General features: G+C 46.2%; 3 protein-coding genes across 3 annotated transcripts in view; 2 read left to right on the top strand and 1 right to left on the bottom strand.

Annotated features, from left to right (window-relative positions):
* The window catches only part of dixdc1a (DIX domain containing 1a), a 15,786-nt gene extending 12,617 nt beyond the window's left edge, over window positions 1-3,169 (top strand). Inside the window, exons 11-15 of the mRNA XM_048267120.1 lie at window positions 1-20; window positions 557-623; window positions 1,150-1,258; window positions 1,686-1,794; window positions 1,935-3,169. The exon at window positions 1-20 is cut by the window's left edge and continues 136 nt beyond it. Coding sequence (XP_048123077.1) covers window positions 1-20; window positions 557-623; window positions 1,150-1,258; window positions 1,686-1,794; window positions 1,935-2,024 — 395 coding nt within the window. The 3' untranslated portion in view covers window positions 2,025-3,169. The remainder of the gene's footprint in view (window positions 21-556; window positions 624-1,149; window positions 1,259-1,685; window positions 1,795-1,934) is intronic.
* A 2,082-nt stretch (window positions 3,170-5,251) lies between these two features.
* LOC125309534 (dihydrolipoyllysine-residue acetyltransferase component of pyruvate dehydrogenase complex, mitochondrial-like) lies at window positions 5,252-16,050 on the top strand. The gene is made up of 14 exons (XM_048266522.1): window positions 5,252-5,749; window positions 6,613-6,714; window positions 6,923-7,047; window positions 9,191-9,338; window positions 9,978-10,104; window positions 10,596-10,777; window positions 10,983-11,124; window positions 11,442-11,509; window positions 11,604-11,711; window positions 12,510-12,617; window positions 14,110-14,228; window positions 15,100-15,262; window positions 15,429-15,565; window positions 15,825-16,050. Exons 1-14 carry the CDS (start codon window positions 5,489-5,491, stop codon window positions 15,952-15,954), a joined length of 1,920 nt encoding a protein of 639 aa, XP_048122479.1. The 5' UTR covers window positions 5,252-5,488; the 3' UTR covers window positions 15,955-16,050.
* Window positions 16,051-18,012: 1,962 nt separating this feature from the next.
* pih1d2 (PIH1 domain containing 2) lies at window positions 18,013-21,695 on the bottom strand. Its single transcript, XM_048267012.1, has 5 exons — window positions 20,948-21,695; window positions 20,638-20,761; window positions 19,924-20,175; window positions 18,879-19,186; window positions 18,013-18,228 (listed from the first exon to the last, which is right to left on the bottom strand). The coding sequence occupies exons 1-5, from the start codon at window positions 21,128-21,130 to the stop codon at window positions 18,094-18,096; spliced, it is 1,002 nt and encodes a 333-aa protein (XP_048122969.1). The 5' UTR covers window positions 21,131-21,695; the 3' UTR covers window positions 18,013-18,093.
* Window positions 21,696-22,500: the final 805 nt, after the last annotated feature.

The following is a 22,500-nucleotide window of genomic DNA, read 5'->3' as shown; positions in this document are numbered from 1 at the left end:
ATACACGGCAGGACAAGAAGGTACACACACACACACACACACACACACACACACACACACACACACACACACACACACACACACAAGTGTGTGATTTGGCTTTAATTCAGTGCAGGCTAAGGGCATCATCTCTTGCTGAGATTATGCTCTCTCAGTCATTCAAGAGCTCAAGGTCACAAGGTCACCTCTGTTTGGAGTATCAGGAGCTCCAAGGTCACAAGATCATCTCTGTATGGAGCAGCAGGAGTTCCAAGGTCACAAGGTCATCTCTGTGTGGAGTATATCAGTAATAACAACACAACATTCCGGTCTCTCTAGTCGTTCAGTCGCTCATTGAGTGTGTGGTGTGCTCCAGAGGTGCTAAATGCTTCCATGTGTGTGTCACATCAGTAGTTTCAAGGTCATGGGGTCATCTTTGTGAGGAGCATCAGTAATAACAGCACAACATTCCGGTCCCTCCAGTTGTCTAGTGAGTTTTTCACAGTAAGTGTGTGCTCCAGTGGTGCTGAATGCCTCTGTGTTTGTGTGTGTTTGTTTGTTTGTGTTGTTTTCTCAGGGCCCCAGCAAGTCTCCAGGGAGGAGAGCCAACCACACCGACCGGGAATCGTGGCCGCCTAGCGCCAGTAGGTTATATTTACCTTTACATGTAGCTGATGCTCTTATGCAACGGTTACTTCAGACCTGTGTCACATCACCGGACCAAAAACCACTCTCAGGTCTCACATGGCATAGCATAACATGCTAACATCAGACCTGTTTTACATGAACCCCACCAACAGCACGGTACTGACATGCTAATGTCAGACCTGTTTTACATGAACCCCAACACACAGCACGGCACTGACATGCTAACGTCAGACCTGTTTTACATGATCCCAACACACAGCACGGCACTGACATGCTAACGTCAGACCTGTTTTACATGATCCCAACTAACATCACGGTACTGACGTGCTAACGTCAGACCTGTTTTACATGATCCCAACGCACAGCACGGCACTGACACGCTAACGTCAGACCCGTTTTACATCATCCCAACCCACAGCACAGTACCTACATGCTAACGTCAGAGGATGAGAGTACAAAGCATTTTAGAATGGTGGTATTGTAGAGATGAACTAATCCATCTCCCCCTCTTCTGTGTGTCAGAGATGGCGCATTCCCACAGCAGTCCAGTGCTCAGTGCATCTGTGTCCACTAAAGTCCTCTACTTCACCGACCGTTCCCTAACGCCCTTCCTCATCAACATCCCCAAGAAGTAATTCTACTATCATATTATGTGTGTGTATGTGTGTGTTTTTTTTGTTTACTGAATGTGTGCATGTCTATGCATAATTGTATGTGTGTATGTCTGGGTTGCAATAAATAGTCTATCGATTAGTTGTCAACTGGTAATCGGTTAATCGGTTTGTGACATTTTTAAAGGAAAATACCTCAATTCTCTGATTGCAGCCTTATAAACTTGAATATTTTCAGCGTTACCTCTTCTATGACAGTAAACTAAATATATTTATCATACCATTTTCTGACATTTTATTGATTAACTAATAGATTAATCGATAAAAGAATTGAGAGATTTATCGACTATGAAAATAATCGTTATCTTCAGCCCTAGTGTGTGTATGTGTGTGTGTATGCATACACGTTTGTGTGTGCCTGTGCTGTAACCAGTCCTCCCGTGGCAGGTTGGGGGAGTTGACCCTGCGGGACTTCAAGGCCGCTGTTGACAGACATGGCAACTTCAGGTACCACTTCAAAGCTTTAGACCCGGAGTTTGGCACGGTGAAGGAGGAGGTAGGCCTTCAAAAGTAACTGCACCGACAGCCACTAAAACAAAAACAATACATTCCTCCTGTCCTGTCTAACTAATGTGTGTGTGTGTGTGTGTGTGTGTGTGTGTGTGTTTGATGGCTCTGGGTTTCCTTGGTGTGCAGGTGTTCCAGGAAGATGCCATCATCCCGGGTTGGGAGGGGAAGATTGTGGCGTGGATCGAGGAGGACCACAGTGACACCAGACTGAACTGAAGGAGGAGTGTGAGCCGTGAGTGTGTGAGTGTGTCTGTGTGTGTGCACCATTCCCCTCGTCATGAGAGGACATCCAGAGGCTCACAGGACCAATGGACTCTGAGATTACAGACACAGAGGATGCCTGATGTGGAGACAGGGGAGACAGAAAAGGATCTGTGATGTGTACAGTGGTGATGGAGAAGGATCTGTGATGTGTGTACAGTGGCGACAAATAAAGGTCTGTGACATATAGACTGTGGCAATGGAGAAGGATCTGTGACGTGCGCACTATGGCGATGGAGAAGGATCTGTGATGTGCGCACTGTTGCGATGGAGAAGGATCTGTGATGTGCGCACTGTTGCGATGGAGAAGGATCTGTGATGTGCGCACTGTTGCGATGGAGAAGGATCTGTGACGTGCGAACTATGGCGATGGAGAAGGATCTGTGATGTGCGTAGTGTGGTGATGGAGAAGGATCTGTGACGTGCGAACTATGGCGATGGAGAAGGATCTGTGATGTGCGCACTATGGTGATGGAGATGGATCTGTGATGTGCGTAGTGTGGTGATGGAGAAGGATCTGTACCATGCTGATGTAACCTGTGTTAATATCTCTTCATGAAAACATTCCCTAACACACTGTGCACCTCCCAGAACACCTAAACATGTGATTCATTTACCAGAGTGGGGGTGGGGAGGGGGTTGCGTGTGTATGTGTGTGTGTGTGTGTGTGAGAGAGAGAGAGAGAGAGAGAGAGAGAGAGAGAGAGAGAAAAGAGAGAAGGTTAAACAAGGATGTTGTTTATATGTTGTTTATGCCGACCTGTAAATACTCTTTGCCTGTGTTGACATAATTGTCTGCTTCAACATTGTGAATGTCACTGTTTGATAAATGATTGTTACCCTGGCAACCACTCAGCACCTCATTCCCCTGCACCCTTTATCATGTCTGAAGCAGCAGTGTGTCCAGAGATTCTGCCTGTTGTTGCTGAATTATGGACCAGGAGGGGGCGGTGTTCTGTCACAAATGTACACTATTTATTGGAACTCTGTCATTTCTAGGATTTCACACATGTCTGGTTTGTAATAGAGACAGATGGGGCCAATGTTTGTAACATTTGTTACTGTCTGAGAATAAAAAAGTATGGATATATAGAAAAATAACTGTATTTTGGTTTTGTGTAACTTCACAATAAACATGTCTCATCTGTGGTGTGGCAGGATAGATTTCATTACATTTTAAGTGCTGGGAATTTAAGTATTGATCTCAACCAATCCCATAACCACTCACATTTAGTGTCTGTAAACCAATCGGCCTGTAGATGGTGGTGTTGAGTGAAAGGGTTGCCGGTAGAGCATGTGCGCACACACAAAGACACACGCACATGCACACACACACACAAAGGCACAGGCACACGCATGCAGACACACATAGACACACAGGCACGCACACACATTCACATAAATACACGCACATGGACACACACACACAGGCACTCACGTGCACACACACACACACACACACACACACACACATACACACACATAAACACACACACACACACAGTACACATGCATGCACGCACACACACAGGCATCCACACACATAAAAACACACACACACAGGCATCCACACACATTAAAGGAAAATTCCGGTATTTAGCACTTTGAGTCCCTGTTCTGGTTTGTTTTGGATGAACTAGAGTGGTGGACACCGACATTTTGACGATTGGTCCTGTCTCGACTTTTCTGACTCGTTTTGAATCGCCTTTGACTACTTCAGAGTGGCTGCAACAGGCATGCACAAACATGTCCTAAAACAACCCTTAATGTTCGTTTTCAAAACTGTACAACTCACCGACTGGTTAGTTTGTTGATGTTACAAAACAAGTAGCATAGTGAAATACAGTTTCTGTCGTGTTTTATTTGGCATTTTGTAAAATCCCATTGATTTCTGTTGGAAGACTCATTGCACGTTGATATTACTGCGCCACCGTCTATGCTTCAGGCTCAAATATTGAGCGGAAGTTTATACGCGGTTGTGAGGTGTCTGAAAAAATAGTTCCACAAATAAGATGGCTGGAAATCATACATTGCGCCGATATATTTGATTTTAATAATCAACGAACACCACTAACCACTCGGTGAGTTGCACAGTTTTGAAAACGAACGTTAAGGGTTGTTTTAGGACATGTTTGTGCATGCCTGTTGCAGCCACTCTGAAGCAGTAAAGGTGAGTCAGAAAAGTCTAGACAGGACCAATCGTCAAAATTTCGGTGTCCACCACGCTAGTTCATCCAAAACAAACCAGAAAAGAGACTCAAAGTGCTAATACCGGAATTTTCCTTTAAAACACACACACACACACACACACACACACACAGAGAGCGAAGCACACATATACACCAAGCAAACACACATGCACACACTTATTTACACAAAAGTTGCAAGAGTAGGGGATGGATAAGAGATGGAGACTAATTGACAAGAGTGATTTTATTTTTGCGGAGAGAATGTGCAGGACTGAGCAGTGGTCATTATGTGTGTGCATCTAGTTTGTTAAGTAACACTTACTGTAAACAGTGATCATAAGAGCTATCACTGCCATTCAGACAAGTAACCATCAAGAAGAAACATAAAATGTCCAATGCACTTGGGAAGAATAGATGTCAACTGACATCTTTTCCTCAGTGGTTCCATGTTGGTGGACTGAGTTGCTCAGTGCTCTCACCGCTCTCCGTTCCTGTTATGTTTTGGGTCATTTAGGAGGGGTCTAAAGACATTTCTGTTCAACATGCACTTAGTTCTTTAAGCACTTCTTATGCGTTATGGTTTGTATGGTTTTATATCCATTAGGTTGTTGATTAACTTGACATTATTGTTTATTATTGATATTCTCCTTAATGTATGTTATTGTTTTTATATTATTGATTGAATGGACATTATTGTTTATTATTGCCTTTTCCCCCCTATTTTCATTGCTTATTTTATTAGGCTATTGATTGAATTGACATTGTTGTTTATTATTGCTATTCTCCTTATTATAGTTTGACCAACATTTTAATCTGTTCCCTGTTAAATATAAATATTATATTGTTTTTGTATTTGTATGTCGCTTTGGACAAAGGCGTCTGCCAAATCCTATAACCATAACCATGACCATAAGACAGACAACAAAACAGTATTACGACAGTCTTGCATGCCTGAGAATCTTCACGACAGTGGGCGGAGTTCGATACTTCAGCGCAGGGTCGTAAAGTGTGACAGCGTGGGACGGGGAGGTCATTGGAAAGTAAAGAGAAGGGGGTCTGGGCAAGCTTTGGGGCGGAATCAACGAGTAATACCTAAATTGGCCGCTTTAAAGGTTGACATTAATTGCAGGCTTATTAACATAGCCTCCAAAGCTTGTAAGAGTTGTTCGACAGGAGTAAAAGGACGTTTTGTGCAAGGGTATTAGCTTACTAGCTAACCAAACTAGCCAAAATGCTGCGCTTAGTTGTACGTATGAGGCAGTCGTCTGTCAATCTCACCCGGTCCTGTAACTCTCTGGGATTACGATCGGAACCAGGCCCATGTCATCTGAAAAGATACCACCATAGCAGAGGGCCGTGTCGCATCCGGCCACTGAGTAGAGCCACCGGGCTACAGATCCAGTTTAGCAAAGGTCGCGTCTTGCATGGCAACCAAATTGTTAGCAGCTATCATCAGAGTCAACGCTTCTATAGTCTTCCTCCCCATCAAAAGGCAAGAACTTTCCACATTCTTACTGTTTAAATTAATTTATTTTATGGGAATTGTGTATATGTTTATAATAGTTATGTATATAATGTAACCAAGCTAAGGTTTGTCCTGACTGACAGTTTCCCCATGTACATCGTAGATGTATTCTGTAACGCCCTTCGTTGCTCCTGCTTACATATGGTAGAATCTCTGCATCCAATAATAGATTACGTTTTGGTTTGATGCTTAAGTAGATTACTTTCGGCCTATGAACGATTGTTCAGTTGCTGTGAATCAATAAATAGATTGTTTGATTACATTTCTCACGTTAATTATTCGCAATACACCTTTGATGATAATCTGACTGTATGCATTGCCAGGTCAAGGACACCTGTTTGTGTGTTGGACTTGAGATGTCTCTCATGGCCACTGGCCAAATTGTGTGTGGATTTGTCACTTTTGCCCACATGGCCTGATGGCGCTCACTTGGTTCTTTCGCCCAATGGCAATCGCCAGAGCTATTGACGTTTTAACACCCGATGGCTCACCTGGAGTCATGAGCTCGTCTGTTTGCAATGGTGCCTGATACATCATTATGGCCTTCTTTGTGCATTTGGGAAATCAAATGTCTATACCGATGGCCACAGGCTTTTGGTTAATGGTGCAGAGCTAAGGGGTACTGCCTGCCAAGTTTAGCTATGGCACATGGTGCTAGCCATATTATCTCCCTTATCTGTTGCTTTAAGACAAATGTTGAAATTTAATTGTGTCCAAAGAAACATTCATAAATCTGTCCCTTCACTGTTTCTTAACCGTCTCATGTGGACACTCCTTCCTCTCAGGCAGGCTGCTTTATGGTGACTCTCTGTTGATGTCATGTCCTTTAGGTGGAGTTGCCTGCCCTGTCTCCCACAATGCAGGCAGGCACCATTGCACGCTGGGAAAAGAAAGAGGGAGAGAAGATCAGCGAGGGAGAACTGATTGCTGAGGTGTGGTGATGTTCCTACTTGTGTGTGTGTGTGTGACTGTGTGTGTGCGTGTGTCTGTTTACATTCCCCTGAAACTCTTTTGAAATTAGCTGACTGCTTGCTGTGGTCTTCCTGCTGGCCCCTTAGGTGTATGTGTGTGGTGGTGGGTGGTGGGGGGTGGGGGGATGAGCTGACGCCTTGCTAATATGGTCTTCCTGCTGGTTCTCAGGTGGAGACGGACAAGGCTACAGTGGGCTTTGAAATAATGGATGAGTGTTACCTGGCCAAGATCCTCGTCCCAGAGGGTACCAGGGATGTGCCCATCGGATCGGTCATCTGCATCACTGTGGACAGGTAAGCGCAGTACTTGTTGCTGCACTAACAATATCCCAGTGGCACAGTACCTTTATTGTACCTTAACTGTTGTAAGTTGCTTTGGATAAAAGCGTCAGCTAAAGGACTAAATGTCTCACTTGTATGCACTCACCTGAGTTATTGTTAGCAGGTTGCAAGTATAGTATAGTATAGTATAGTATAGTATAGTATAGTATAGCATAGTATATATACTCTTTTGATCCTGTGAGGGAAATTTGGTACACAAGTGTTCACAATGAAGCAGGACCGGTGTAGTCACCAGTATTACAAGGCTTGTCTAACTAGGAACAGTTTTTACTGTCTGTGTGTGATACATAAGTGATCACAGTACTCACCTGTGTCACAGAGGATGGGTAATTGGGTGCAGTTTTCACCATGTACCTGCTGCATGCAGGTGTGTGACTGGAGAGCTAGCTGCAGCAGTAGAAGCATGATAGTGTTTAGTGGGTATGCAAGGATGTGCTGCTTTAGGGTCTCATCGTTGACTGGTCTGTTACCACAGACACGGACATTAACTGACCACACAGACTATATACTAAGATCACAACACACAGTAATTCCCTGTGGTCCCCTGTGTGTATGCAGCCTGCCTCCTCCCTGGCAGAAAGGCAACCATACAGGGGAAGAGAATTTCTCGTCCTCTATGGAGGCGCTTCTAAAGTTGGAGTACAGCCTTAAAGGCAGGACGTTACACACCCAAATACAACTACTGTCTAAACTCTTTTATGATTACTCAATTTATGGTTAAACTATGTTTTAGACAGACAGTGCAGAATTGCTGTACTTCTCAAGGTCATTGTGTTGAAATGAGGAGTTTCATAAGGTATTTTGTACATGACAACATATGCGTAAAGTTACTGACATGACAGTGTTTGACGGCTCCTACACACAGTTGCGTGCATTGCAGTGCTGGAAACCCATCCGATTCACTTTACATAGGCTCACGTCATCCGTTGCCTAACTGAATTGTGGGTCCGTTGCGTCGCGTTTCTCCCGTCGCTCGCATTGAGAAGTTCAGCTGTTGCTGCACCGACAGACGGCACCGGCCAATCAAGCCAATCGAAGGACTGCACCAACCAATCAAATTACGGTTATACTTCAAGTGATTTGCATAGCTACCATTGGGAACACCCACTGGCATGCGTTGACGGAACGCAACTGTGTGTAGAAGCAGTTAGTATTCTTTGTTTTACCTGCTGGTACCAGAAACCCATTAACTGATTTGAGTCTTTTTTTACATGACTGGATACACTATGCTTTATTGTATGTGACCAGTTGTATAATTCACAGCAGGCCAAAGGACATAAGCCACACACGACCACCCCGATAGACTACAAATGGCAGATAAAACGTTTTTTAAATATGTAGTTAAGAGTGCAGTAATTGAGTTAGTCTGGATTGAGGTCTGTGCAGTAAAGTCGCTTCTCCTCATGTTCCATCCTGAGACTGGGCAACCTGTGGAGTATAGAGGGGCCTGCATGGTCACGAGCAGTCAGCTAACGCCCGAATCCTTTATGACTGACTCGTTCTTGTGTCGCTGGTTTCTGTTAGAGTGACTGGCTGGCTGGTTCCTGTATGAGAGACTGGTATTGGTATGATTGGCAGGGTCTTGTCTAACTGAATGGTTCCTGTCTAACCGACTGGTTCCTGTATGAATGGTTCCTGTATAACTGCCTGTGCCAGTTCAGTGCCATAGAGGGAAGCAAAAGGTCAGAGGTCAGGCTTTGTCTGCTTTATTTTTAGAGTGCCACTACAGGTTTTCCCAGCATGCAGTTGGGCGAGATGTTGAGCAGGAGGAGGATCCAAATAACCTGAGTGTCTCAGCTAGCCTGGAAGGAAGGGGAAGAGTGAGGAGGAGGGGGGGGGGTTCCACGTAGTGAGATTAGAACAATGTAGCTAAGTAGAACTGGGGTAAGATGGGTCGGCCGCATCTCCCATTGAAAGATTTCACCCTCCCACAGTTGGCCAAACCAATCACAACGTTTTTCATTTAAAGTTTCATGGACATTTTGGTAGAAGTCTTTGGAACGGGAAGCTAAACTACTAGGGTCCATCCAGAGAGACCAAGAACATTCTCGCTGAGAACTGGAGAAGTGTCTGACCCTGCGTTTGCCCCCTTTAGCGCCGACCAGGTCGCTGCGTTTAAGGACTACACGCTGGAGATGGCCAACCGCGCTGCCCCCGCTGCTGCTGCCCCTGCTGCGCCACCCACTCCTGCCCCCGCTGCCCCCCCAGCAGCTCCAGGAAGCTCCTACCCCGCCCACCTGAAGGTGCGTACTGCACACTGTGTGTGTGTGTGTGTGTGTGTGTGTGTGTGTGTGTCTGTGTTGTCTGTGTCTGTGTGTATCCCTGTGTGTGTGTGTGTGTGTGTGTGACTGTTCTGGTTTTATGTCTGTATATGATTAGGAGCCTGGTTTAACCTTCAGTAAAATAGTTCCAGTCTAATTTTTTTCTTGAATTTTCTTGAATTTTTTCTTGAATTTCCCCTTGGGGATCAATAAAGATAGATATTATCTAGATAATCTATCTATCTATCTATCTATTTTGTGTATGTGGTTAGAAGCCTGGCTTAACCCTTCAGTGAAATAGATGATGCTAGATTGTGTGTTCGGGTTGAGTTGGACCCAGTTGAACAGTTTATGCTTGTTGTCTGTCATGTGGAGACCTTAACCACGCCGTCATGCTCACACATTCATGTCCTCTCTCAGTGATGCAGTGAAGTGTTGAGTGCTGGGGTCCTGACCTCTCTGCAACCTGTGACGTGTGTGTGTGTGTGTGTGTGTGTGTGTGTGTGTGTGTGTGTGTGTGTGTGTGTGTGTGTGTGTGTGTGTGTGTGTGTGTGTGTGTGTGTGTGTGTGTGTGTGTGTGTGTGTGTGTGTGTGTGTGTGTGTGTGTGTGTGTGTGTGTAGATCCTGCTTCCGGCGCTGTCCCCCACCATGACCATGGGCACAGTGCAACGCTGGGAGAAGAAGGTGGGAGAGAAGCTCAGCGAGGGAGACCTGCTGGCCGAGATTGAGACTGACAAGGCCACCATAGGTAACACACACAAACTCACTTTCTCTCTCTCACACACACACACACTCACACACTCACTTTCTCACACACACACACAAACTCACACACAAGAGAGAGACCTGCTGGCCAAGATCGACACCAACAAGGCCACCTTAGGTAACACAAATAACCTTAGGTAACACACACAAACACACTATACCACCAGCACTGATCCCATACTGACACTCAAAATCACTGCACTAGACAATCATTGATACACACACACACACACACACACACACACACATAGAAGAGCAAATCAAGATCCAGTTGCACAATTCTGTTGCATCATGTGCACAAAATGCAGTTGCACAGTACAAACAACTGGGCAGGACATTGAAAGCATGCTGACTGAGATCGAGCCAGGCCACCATAGGTCACACACACACACACACACAGAGCTCTGTTTTATTCAGCCATTCAGCACACAGATGAGAAACCTGGGTGCTTTTGTGTGTTGTTTGTGTGTGCAGGTTTTGAGGTGCAGGAGGAGGGTTACCTGGCGAAGATAATGATTAATGAGGGCACTCGAGACGTTCCACTGGGCACGCCCCTCTGCATCATTGTGGAGAATGAGGCCGACATCAAAGCCTTTGCCGACTACGTGGAGACCGGCATCGCTGCTCCACCACCGCCGGCTCCCGCACCCACAGCGGTAAACACACACAAACACACACACACACACACTGTATGAAATGAAATGTTATGATGATGATGATGGTGTGTGTGTGAGATGAAGTATGTATGTGAAATTAGGTGTGTGAGTGTGCATGTGAGTGAGATGATGTGTGTGTGTGTGTGTGTGTGTGTGTAAGATGAAGTGTGTGTGTGATGGCTGACTTGTTCTCTGGTGTGTTCAGGCGACTCCTGCCCTCGTGGCTGCCCCTCCCACTCCTGCCCCCACTTCAGCTGCCCCCACCAAGAAGGGTGGCCGGGTGTTTGCCAGCCCTCTGGCCAAGAAACTGGCAGCAGAGAAGGGCATCAACCTGGCACAGGTGGCAGGTGAGTGCTGATGCGCGCGCACACACACACACACCACTGACAACGTTGCCTTCCAGTACAGTGTTGCATATTTATTAAATAGCTAAAAAGGACCCCATTCAGACATTCCCTCTCTGTGCTATTAGCGTGTCTGTCTGTCTGTCGAGAGAGAGAGAGAGAGAGACAGACAGAGACAGACAGAGAGAGAGACAGAGAGAGACAGAGAGAGACAGAGAGAGACAGAGAGAGACAGAGAGAGACAGAGAGAGAGAGACACACAGACTTGTCCCCAGATGAGCTGGTCTCATGAGACTCATGGGTTTACTCTGTGCCTGCAGGCTCTGGTCCTGATGGAAGAGTCACCAAGAAGGACATTGAGAGCTTTGTGCCCCCCAAGGCTGTTCCTGTGAGTACTTATGCTATGACACACACACCTTGTTTATTGTGTGTGAAAAGGTGATTGGTGTCTGACCATTTATTATGTATGTGTGTGTGTGTAGGCTGCTGCTCCTGCTGCTCCGGCCCCTGCTGCTGCTCCTACTCCAGTGGCTCCTGCTGCTGCCCCCACAGGAACCTACACAGACATCCCTATCAGCAACATCCGCAAGGTAACACACACACACACACACACACACACAGGAACCTACACAGACATCCCTATCAGCAACATCCGCAAGGTAACACACACACACACACACACACAGGAACCTACACAGACATCCCCATCAGCAACATCCGCAAGGTCACACACACACACACACAGGAACCTACACAGACATCCCCATCAGCAACATCCGCAAGGTAACACACACACACACACACACACACACACACACACACACACACACACACAGGAACCTACACAGACATCCCCATCAGCAACATCCGCAAGGTAACACACACACACACACACACACACACACACACACAGGAACCTACACAGACATCCCCATCAGCAACATCCGCAAAGTAACATACACACACACACACACACACACACAGGAACTTAAACACAACACCCCCATCAGTAATATCCGCAAGGTAACATACTCATACTCTCTCAGGCACACACACAGACACACACACACACACACACACACACACACACACACACACACACAGGAACTTACACAGCATCCACATCAGCCTCATCTACAAGTTAACACACACACACACACATACACACACACACACACACACACACATACACACACACACACATACACACACACACACAACCTATGAAAGAATATCATTTTGGGCCCCCCTCCCACACCTACATAGAGCACTGAGCAAGTGGAGTTTAGTAATATAGAGAGTTGTAGCTTTAGTGTAGTGTGGTGTTATTGCTGTGTGTGTCCCTCTGGACTTGCCATAAAGACCCATTCTCTCCTGTGGTCTCCTAGGTGATTGCCCAGAGGCTGCTCCAGTCCAAGCAGACCATCCCTCACTATTACCTCTCTGTGGATGTCAACATGGAACAGGTGCTGGAACTCAGGAAGGAGCTCAACCAGGTGAGCTACTCAGCACTACACACCTACACAACACACACACACATCTCACCCACACAACATACACACCTCACCTACACAACATACACACTTCACCTGCCCAACACACACACACCTCACCTGCACAACATACACACCTCACCCGCACAACACAGACATCTCACCTACACAACATACACACCTCACCTACACAACACACACACCTCACCTGCACAACATACACACCTCACCTGCCCAACACAATAACACAACACGTCTCTCATCTGCACCCATCTGTAGATGTCAATATTTACATTACATTTACTTTTGTTTATTTAACTGACGCTTTTATCCAAAGTGACTTACTGAAGGACGAATAATATTCAAGCTGCAGTGCAGAGGAGACGTTAGGTAGGAATTACTACTGCATCAGTCAATACTCTTACTAGAGAATAAGAGTGCAGACGTTATAAGTATGTGTGTGTGCACTAGTCAAAGTGTGGTAGGAGGAGAAAGTGTTAGAAGAAGGAGGTGGAGGAGGGAAGTACATAGTAAGTGGTGTGTGTGTGTGTGTGTAGCCTGTCATTTGTGTGTGTGTGTGTGTGTGTGTGTATAGCCTGTCATTTGTTTGTGTGTGTGTGTGTGTGAGAATAAGAGTGAATACCGGTAAGAGTGCGGACATTATAAGCACAAGTCAAAGTGTAGTAGAAGGAGGAGGTGGAGGAGGGAAGTGCATAGTAAGTGGTGTGTGAGATGTGTTAGGCAGTGGTAACGTAGTAGTGGTATTAAATACAAAAAGAGATCGCACACTCTGGTAGCTCAGATGCCACAATGATTTAATAGAATAGGAGACAACGTTTCGGCCAAAGTGTGCGATCTGTTTTTAATATTATGTATCCCGTGACTAGCACCTTGTCAAGTTCCTAGATTCAGTGTGCGTTTGCTTTCTCGACACAAAAATGTAGTAGTAGTAGCCAGAAAAGTTGTGGGTTCAATTTCCGGCTTCCACCGTTGTGTCCTTGAGCAAGGCACTTATCCCCGAGTTCCTCTGGGGACAATGGCCCTTGAAATATAATACATATGGAAGTAGCTTTGGATAAAAGTGTCTGCTAAGCAAATAAATGTAAGATGTAAATGTTAAGTTGCTAAAAAACGATAGGAGACGAGGTATCCCCGGAAGAGTTGGGTCTTCAAAAGTGTGTTTAGGGGCGTCATGTTCTTTGGAGAAGCGCATTGGCTGTCAACATTGCATCAACATTGCAGCCTTCACGCTTGATCTCAGGAAGAAGCCAAACATTTACTCGTACGGTACATGCCTTAGGCAAAGACGCAGCTGTAATTCAGGTCACATTCCCACATTTACTCCTCTAAAAAAAATGGATGGGTCTCCAGTCTGCACTGATGTTACAGACTCTCCGCAGACGTCTGTGTATCTGAGTTCTGTGTCTATCTGGAGTTGTATGTGTTTTCTGAATTATGTGTGTATGTGTGTGTGTGTGTGTGTGTGTGTTCCCAGGAGGTGAAGGCTGACAACATCAAGCTGTCTGTGAATGATTTTATCATCAAGGCTTCAGCTCTGGCCTGCCTGAAGGTGCCCGAGGCCAACTCCTCTTGGATGGACACAGTCATCAGACAGTAAGATACACTAGCCGGCGTTACGCTCACACGCGTACACGCTTACACACTTAGACTCGTGCAGCAACCCTCACACTTACACACTTACACAGATGCAACAGCCGATACACTTACACACTAACCCTACTCTCACACAGTTCCGTTGCGTTCCTGCATGTCAGTGGGTTTTCCCAACGGTCGGGGGTGTGTCCTTTAGTGTATGCCTTGAAGAGTAACCATAACTTGATTGGCTGGGGTCGGTGCCTTCCGTTGCTGTTCGTTGGTGCAGCAAAAGTTGAAAATTTCTCAACTTTTTGACGGAGGAACCACAATACACTTCTGCAACGGATAACGTAAACCCTTGTAAAGTGAACAAGATGCGTCTCTAGCACTGCATTCAACACAAGCGTGTGTAGGCACCGTTACACACTTGCACTGATGCAGCAGCCATTGCGTTAACACACTTGAACATGTAAACACTTACAGGGAAGCTACACCAGGCACGTAATTGAAGCATTCCGTTCGCAACGTGTAAAATCCATTTTAGACGAATGGTCTATTTTTTTCGAACGTACACGCCGCTATCACGTCTGGTGTAGCTACTTCCATTGTTTATAGTGGAAGCTAATTGTTGCAGCAGACGAAACGCGAACACTTCAGGTACGTGCCTGGTGTAGCTTAGCCCTTACACTGATGCATCAGCCGATACACTAACACACTTAACACACGTACACAGATGTTAACGCCCGGTCATTAATAGATCCAAAGTGTGTTATTGAGGCATTACGACAAATCATCAATGAAATACTCACACAATAAATGGTTCAAATAACAATGTTAAATTTCAGTCCGTTTTAGTAATTTTCTGTTTTGTTTTTTTGCGTTTACCCAGGAACCACGTGGTGGACGTGAGTGTAGCAGTTAGCACTCCCAACGGCCTTATCACTCCCATAGTGTTCAACGCACACATCAAAGGGCTGGCGGGCATCAGCAAAGATGTCAGCACACTGGCCACCAAAGCTCGCGATGGCAAACTCCAGCCTCATGAGTTCCAGGTGAGACACATATACACAAACACACACAGGCATGGTCTCCCTGAAGAACAGTTCAGACAGGTCAACTCTGAATACAGTTCATGTTCATGCTGTGTTTTTCTGTGGTGATGGGAACTGAGAACAAGCACATATCTCCAATGCCTTAACCCACACACGTGTTTTTCAGGGGGGCACGTTCACCATCTCCAACCTGGGCATGTTCGGCGTCAAGAACTTCTCGGCCATCATCAACCCCCCCCAGGCCTGCATCCTGGCAGTGGGGGGGTCGGAGAAGAGGCTGCTCCCTGCCGACAACGAGAAAGGGTACGACCCTCCCACACTAACAACAACCACGCAAACACGAATTACTTATGTGTGCTCATCGGTTCCTTCTATGGTCAGTGTTTAACCAGAGGGGAAAAAATACATCGTTTTTTGACGTAAGCCTTGAGCAGTGCCCATTCAAATGTGTTTACTGACCCCACCCCCCGTCCAGTGCTACAGCTGTCTGTACTGTATCTGTATTTGTGTGTGTATGCTGTGAGTAATCTGTGTGTGTGTGTGTGTGTGTTGTGTGCCTCAGGTTTGACGTAGCCAGCATGATGTCCGTCACACTCAGCTGTGACCACCGGGTTGTAGACGGAGCCGTGGGTGCTCAGTGGCTCGCCGAGTTCCGCAAGTTCCTGGAGCGGCCAGTTACCATGCTGCTGTGACCTCTCAACTCTGACCCCGAGCAACCTCTGCCCCCTGACCTTCGACCCCTCTCATAGACTCTCTCCCCCTCTCGGGCAGAGCTGCTCGAACCGCCGCATGGACAGACACTATCCAACGCGCCACATCAGTGTTGTCCACCCACACAACGCACAGAAACAACGCACACACACACTCCCATTCGGTGCGCACATCATCTCAAAACTACAAACGCACTCTCTCAAAACGCCACACTTGGAACACCAGAGCCCCACATCTAGCAGTGGGAGAGGGGGCTTTGGGTTCATCCCTGGGGGGGGTCATACTGCCACCCCCTCACCCGTAGTCAGTCTGAAAGTAAAGGTCAAGTAGAGCTAGCATTGCAGCCCTATCTCTGATGTTCTGTCCGTCTTCTGTCTCAGTCGTGTTTGAAGTCTGCCTGAGATTCGATCGATCGATCGATCGATCGAAGCTCACGGCAGTGAGGAGTGAGCTCCCGTTCAGCCATGCCATGTGAATTAGGTCGAGGGAAAGTGTTACTTAAGGGTGGATTCTGATCACACACATTTGTCCCCCTGTTTTCTCTCTGAATTCTCACGCTTTGCTGTAGGTAGCCCAGAGTCCGGGTCACTGTACATATGAAGCTGGAGTCTTTAGTCGGTTTAACGTCACATATGCCCCTCTCTCTGTTCACACCTGGCCAGGTGGCTCCACCCCACATCTGCCGGGAGCACACATCACTCCGCAGAATGTAAACTCCCGTCACACACACTTCCTGCAGGGGCGTGGCACTTTCTAACCGTTGTGGGAGTGGTTATTCCTTCAATGCTGGCAATTATCCTGTTATTTATTTTGACCGCATCGTTTGGATGTTGTCTTAAGGGGAATGTGAACTTTTAAAAAAGAAACCATTTTGTTGTGTTTAAAGAAAACTTTTTGTTTTGAAAAATCAATGGGAGGTGCTTTTAATTAATGTTATTCTATTACAGATTTCAACTCTATCCCCCAAAAGGTATTTTAATGAAAGGGAACTGGGAGGACTGCAGTATGACATGAAATAAATTCTCTGTGACTTTCACTTCAGAGATTTCTTTGCAGACACAAACTCAAACACTTCACATTTTAGGACAGCGTACACAAAGGGAGCATAGTGTGGGCAAACTCACCATATGTATAATAATAATAATAATAATAATTAATAATAATAACAACCCTGTGTTTTAAACCTCTCAACCCCTTTGACCTGGTTGTCTAAGGGTAGAAGGTGTTGCCTCTCCAATACTGCCAAAGCTATAAGACCACAATGTAAATACAATAGCATCATTTCACGTATGTTCTAAATGTTATTTAATTAGAAAACTCAACAAAATTAAAACCCCTTAAACAGTGGGTTACACAAACTGAGTTCAGATTCAGGAGAGCCAAGAGACTTCATTGTGCTCTGTGTGTTTGGAGTTTTGGGCCATAATCACACACACACACACACACACACACACACCTCACCCCACATGCACACTGAGGTGGTGCTTACATCAGGCACCTGTAAACAGTACTGCTTATATTAAGCCCTCCAGTGTGTGTGTGTGTGTGTGTGTGTTTTGTGTCTTTGTGTCTGTCTTTGTGTGTCTGTACACATAGCCTGCCCCCATTGTGTCATCTGTACGTGGGACCTGTATGTTAATATATGAAGACTATGGGCTTCACCTCTGGAAGGCTGCTGTGTGTTCTTGCTTTTGATTTTGGTTGTTTTGGTTGTTTGTCTCTCGGTTTTGTGGGTAAGTGAGTGGATGGCAGCACTGGAACCATGGTAACCAACCAGACAACAAAAGGTGTGTGTGTGTGTGTGTGTGTGTGTGTGTGTGAGAGAGAGAGAGCGTGAGAGAGTGTGAGTGTTTGTGTGCATGCACACACCAAGTGAATCTGGGGCTGTGCAATTATGTATGTGTGTGTGGGCCACATCAGAGAGTCCAAAGGAACACAATGTAACCACACATGGTGAGTCTGTCTGTGTGTGTATTGGATCACACAGTGAGTGTGTGTGTGTGTGTGTGTGTGTGTGTGTTACAGAATACATGTGAGGGTCAGAATAAATGTTTATGCATTATAGCACAAAGTTGAAGAGTCAGTGTCAGTGTGTGTGTGTGTGTGTGTGTGTGTGTGTGTTACAGCACAGACACAGAGAGAGTTAGTGTGTGGGTCCGCACGTTGAAGGCGCCTGTGGCAGTCTCCTCGTTCACTGTCTTCGGGAGGTTGAGATGGAGATGGTACATGTCCTCTACTTCAAGTAGAACATCATCCTAAACACACACGCACATACAATTCGGGTTACAGTGGTATTAGCCAAACTTTAACACAAAGATACATTATGAGCTCAGTCCTTCTGTACCCATTTAACCAAGAACTCAAACTCACTGAGATCTAATGCCACTACACTCTAGAAGGAACCTTTCATTATAAATAAATAAAGACACAACACATAGCAAACTGAAAGTGTGACTTATAAAAGCATATGGCCCTGCCTGCTTTATGAACCTGCCTAGCAGCATGTAATGACTGGGCCAGTGGTGTGTTTCTGACACACAGCGGGTGTCTCATCTATTGTAATCTAGCGGTCTGTGTGGGCAACATTACTTCTGCAGGCTTGCTGTTGGCATATGGCTGTTATTTAGGCTCACTTAAACTCTTTAAGTCGACCCTGAAAGACTGAATGTCTGCAGTTAAAAATCGCTTGCTCTGGCTAACAGCTCTCAGCTACCTAGCCTTACCATGTGTCCAGTTCAGTATTACACTTAACTCAGTATTACACTAAATACTGCCTCAAAATGTCACCGGCATGACTGACCGACTGACGGTGTGTAGAAACTGAAAATGTCATGAGAGCATGTCTGAGGATGAGGATGTCAATTAATGACCATTATTATTGTGATGATGAAGAGTATGGCGCCACCTGTGAGATGCTGAGCTGGCATTCTCTCGCAGAGCGAACCCCGGGGAGTTCTATGGTGAGCTCCAGACTGCTGGGGCGGCCCTGATCGCCTGTGGCACCCGTGCCCGAGTGCAGTGTGAGCCGGTGGACTGGGCGTGGCAGGAGGGGGCTCTCTGAGCTGGAGATCACCTGGATGAGCCCTGGCTTGGTGGGCTGCCCGCCCCCACCCAGGTCAAGGGTCACCCTCCCTGCGGGGGGGTCATCTGTCCCCTCCAAAGCCATCCCCTCATCGCCACGCAGGGACGAGATCTTCTGCAGGAGAGAAGGGGCTGAAGGAGGGAGAGAGAGAGAAAGAAAATTAACTGAAGGAACAATTGGAGGTTAGTGTAGGAGCCATTTATGACATTTGTGTTAATTTATTGACTCCTGCTGATGAAAGATGACCATGTGGCCTTGGAACAGAAAGAGTTCAATTGCACACCTGTGCCAATTAGTGGCATATACAGTAGGTAGACAAAGGAGGAATCCTTGAGTTGGTTGGAAAAGTTGGAACTGTTTGTTGGAAATGCATGGACGCCAGCAGGCATATGGGTTTTAAATTTATTTATCAGTTTATTTAGCCTGTTTATTTGTTTTAGTGACCGTTTATCGTATTGGATTTATTGGATGGATTATATAGTTTGTTTTCCATATTTATGTTTTCATTATAAACAGTTTTTGAGTTTATTTATCGAAAGAACAAATGCTACTTCATTGGAATAAAACAAACAATCTACTGAAACCCCTGAGGTGTCAACAAGTGACTTGCTGGAAGGCACTGCAGCTAGTTTTCATCTGTGCACTGCCTGTGTTCATCACACCTGACAGTAATGTGACACTCTTTGCTTCCATTTGGGAAGTGCTGAACACTTATAATACAGACACTCTCCTCAAACTGGGCCTTATCCGACTATCCCATCCCATCCCATTTCTCCTCTGATGTGGAGGCATACATACACACACACACACTCAGGAGCGTTGGTGGTGCAGCACACTCCTGTGTCCCCTCAGGGTGTCTCCCTCTCACCTGGGCTGGGCTGTGCGGGTGGCGGGACCGGTTGTTGTGGTTGCCGCGGTGACACCAGACGGTCCTTGACGCCCTGGGTGCTGCCCTTGCAGGCGGTGGTGAGAGTGGTGTAACCTTGGGCCAGACTCAGGCCGTGCTGCTGCTGGGCGAAGCTCACGGCCAGCAGGTGGAGCTGTTCCATTTCCCTAGGGTCCCCATGCGCTCGCACCACCACATCAGGGCTGAAAGCCACATCCAGCACGCTGTACTGCTCTACAGGGCGCCGCCAGGGACAAACAGAGCAAGGGACAGGCAGAGTGTAAGAGATGCAAATAAACAGTTTATGTAAACAGTCTCAACTCAGTGTCTAATGTAACATTTTCCCCCAATGGCCAGTACATGAGATTTGTGCTGCCCCTTTTTATGTTTATCCCAGAACCAACCCACCCGGCATACTCTTTTACCTGCCCTAGGCCAGCAGACCATTGCTTAATATGATTCTCCCCATATCTGGGGCCATCCTGTGTTCAGCAGTGAGGTGTGTCTTACATGTATCAAAATGTTGAGACAACTCAGGTGACACACACACACACACACACACACACACATTAACACACTCAAAACCACTATTCTCTAGGCTGTGTGTGTACTTCTCTTCAGTACTGTCACATATAAAACATGACTATTTCTAATGTCAGGTGTTGGATCTGAGAGAGACTGCTGTGCTGAAGTTACCTTTCCCCTCAGTGTGCGTGTCTAGTCTTCCTCCACACACCGGCACAGGATGCTCAGTGGAGCTGGGAGCAGGAACCCTCTTCCAGCTGCACACGTTGATGTACAGGACACCCCGCTTTGGGCCCTGAGACGGACATTACATAAGGTTGGACTACCGTTAGTCATTTAACAACAGCAAAACTATTTTGATACGGACTATGAGGAGGATGTTGGTTCTACTCTGCCGCCTATAACATTATTGCTGTAATTTAGAGAGCTACAACACCATTTCAATCCAAACTGAATCCAACAGGTGGGTCAATTGACTTACTAGTATCGCCACTTGAATGCAGGAGTCAGGTTGAGGAGGCGAGTAGAAATCCGCGCCGTCCCGTAGCTGTTTCTCAATAAAGGTCCGATAACTCTCTGGACTGTCCAGAGACATGTCGTCCAACATGGACCACAACTGGTTCACCTGCTGCAGAACTGGGTTATGGGCCCCTGGGATCTCCATAATCTGAGACTATATTTACTTCCAAGCCTCCTAAACAAGCGAATGTATGATGTGTGAGTAACGTTAACAGAACGTAATTTACAGTAGTTCGTAGAGGGTGCTATGTTAACAACTGCTAACGTTAACCAGCTGCAGTTTGTTTAATCACAACCAGTTACACCTCTTCAGGTGCACCGTTTACTGACATGCCACCTAGAACTCGAATAGACTAAAGCTACAAAAACAAATCTCACCACCGACTTTCCCTGACAATCAGATAAAAAAAATAGAAGCCTTAACTCAATTTGTATGCAGGTGACTCTCAGGGTTCCTTCGGTTCCTTCTTCCACTTTGTTACCTAGTTGCCATAGTAACAGCTTCTAGCCCCCATGTATCAGCTTCACCCGGCAGAGAGCGCTGTTTTTCACTTATGTTCAGATATCTAACCCATAGAGAGTAACTAACACCTGCTGCAGTGGTTGTCCCCCACAGCCTTGATTCCAGATAGACTGTTTTGTCCGTGACCACAGCGCCACCTGCTGAAGGGATAGGACTACCAGGACACACGCTATTGCACTTCATCACAGCCTTCAGATCAGATGGTTTTCACAGATGCACGTGCACACAAATAGAGTTCTCAACGGGCCTGAAAATTACAACCCGACCCGGCCCGTGGCTTTTAAAGCCCGGAACCGATGTAACCCGACACATCAACATGAATTATGCCCGAACCCGGCACGCGGCCCGACGTATAACATACGTTTTGAATGTTAAACCCTGACTTAGGTGAAGATTCAATACATTAGAGCGACAATTTACTTAAATAGGCTACATGTCGTTGGGAAGCTTAGTTTATGGCCGTTAATGTGAGCACAATAACTTAATTTTGTAAATTTTACCAAAGCGACTGGTTTCGCCTTGCAGGGTCACATATTTCATCAGCACCTTACATTTTGAGCATTGCACATAACCTGTAGAATTTCCATCAGAATCCAGCACCACTCCAAACACTTTCCAGACCTCTGATTTTCCCACTCTTGTTTACTTTTCACCAACTCCCATCTTCTTATCCAGGCTAAAGGCGTGCACGCAGCGGCGTCAGGTCTGCCCCCGTCCCTCTCATGATGCACGTTGCACGCAGTAACCAGACTTTCTTTACGGTGAACAGCAGCTCGCGATTAATAAATGTTTTATGAACCTGCGGGTCCCGTCGGGTTTGTCGGGCCGACCCGACCCGTTGAGAACTCTACACACAAACACACACACAAAGTCAAGCCAATTCATTTCCCATCATAACTTTATTTGATTGACATAAAATGATTTGCATACACATTTTTCTTTAATTGAGGACTTCAATACAGCACGCAAGACATGAACGACCAACATCTATA

Source organism: Alosa alosa, chromosome 16, assembly GCF_017589495.1.
Source record: "Alosa alosa isolate M-15738 ecotype Scorff River chromosome 16, AALO_Geno_1.1, whole genome shotgun sequence".
In the NCBI taxonomy this organism is placed as follows: domain Eukaryota; kingdom Metazoa; phylum Chordata; class Actinopteri; order Clupeiformes; family Clupeidae; genus Alosa; species Alosa alosa.
The sequence above is the reverse complement of the archived record's forward strand: the minus strand, read 5'-3'. Positions and strand labels throughout refer to the sequence as shown.

Coding starts and splice junctions, on each gene's coding strand:
- LOC125309534 (XM_048266522.1), top strand. CDS start 5,489: ATGCTGCGCTTAGTTGTACGTATGAGGCAGTCGTCTGTCAATCTCACC. Junction 10,778..10,982: donor CGGCTCCCGCACCCACAGCG/GTAAACACACAC, acceptor TGGTGTGTTCAG/GCGACTCCTGCCCTCGTGGC. Junction 15,566..15,824: donor CCTGCCGACAACGAGAAAGG/GTACGACCCTCC, acceptor TGTGTGCCTCAG/GTTTGACGTAGCCAGCATGA.
- pih1d2 (XM_048267012.1), bottom strand. CDS start 21,130: ATGGAGATCCCAGGGGCCCATAACCCAGTTCTGCAGCAGGTGAACCAG. Junction 20,762..20,947: donor GCATTCAAGTGGCGATACTA/GTAAGTCAATTG, acceptor TGTCCGTCTCAG/GGCCCAAAGCGGGGTGTCCT. Junction 18,229..18,878: donor GCCAGCTCAGCATCTCACAG/GTGGCGCCATAC, acceptor GTGTGTGTTTAG/GATGATGTTCTACTTGAAGT.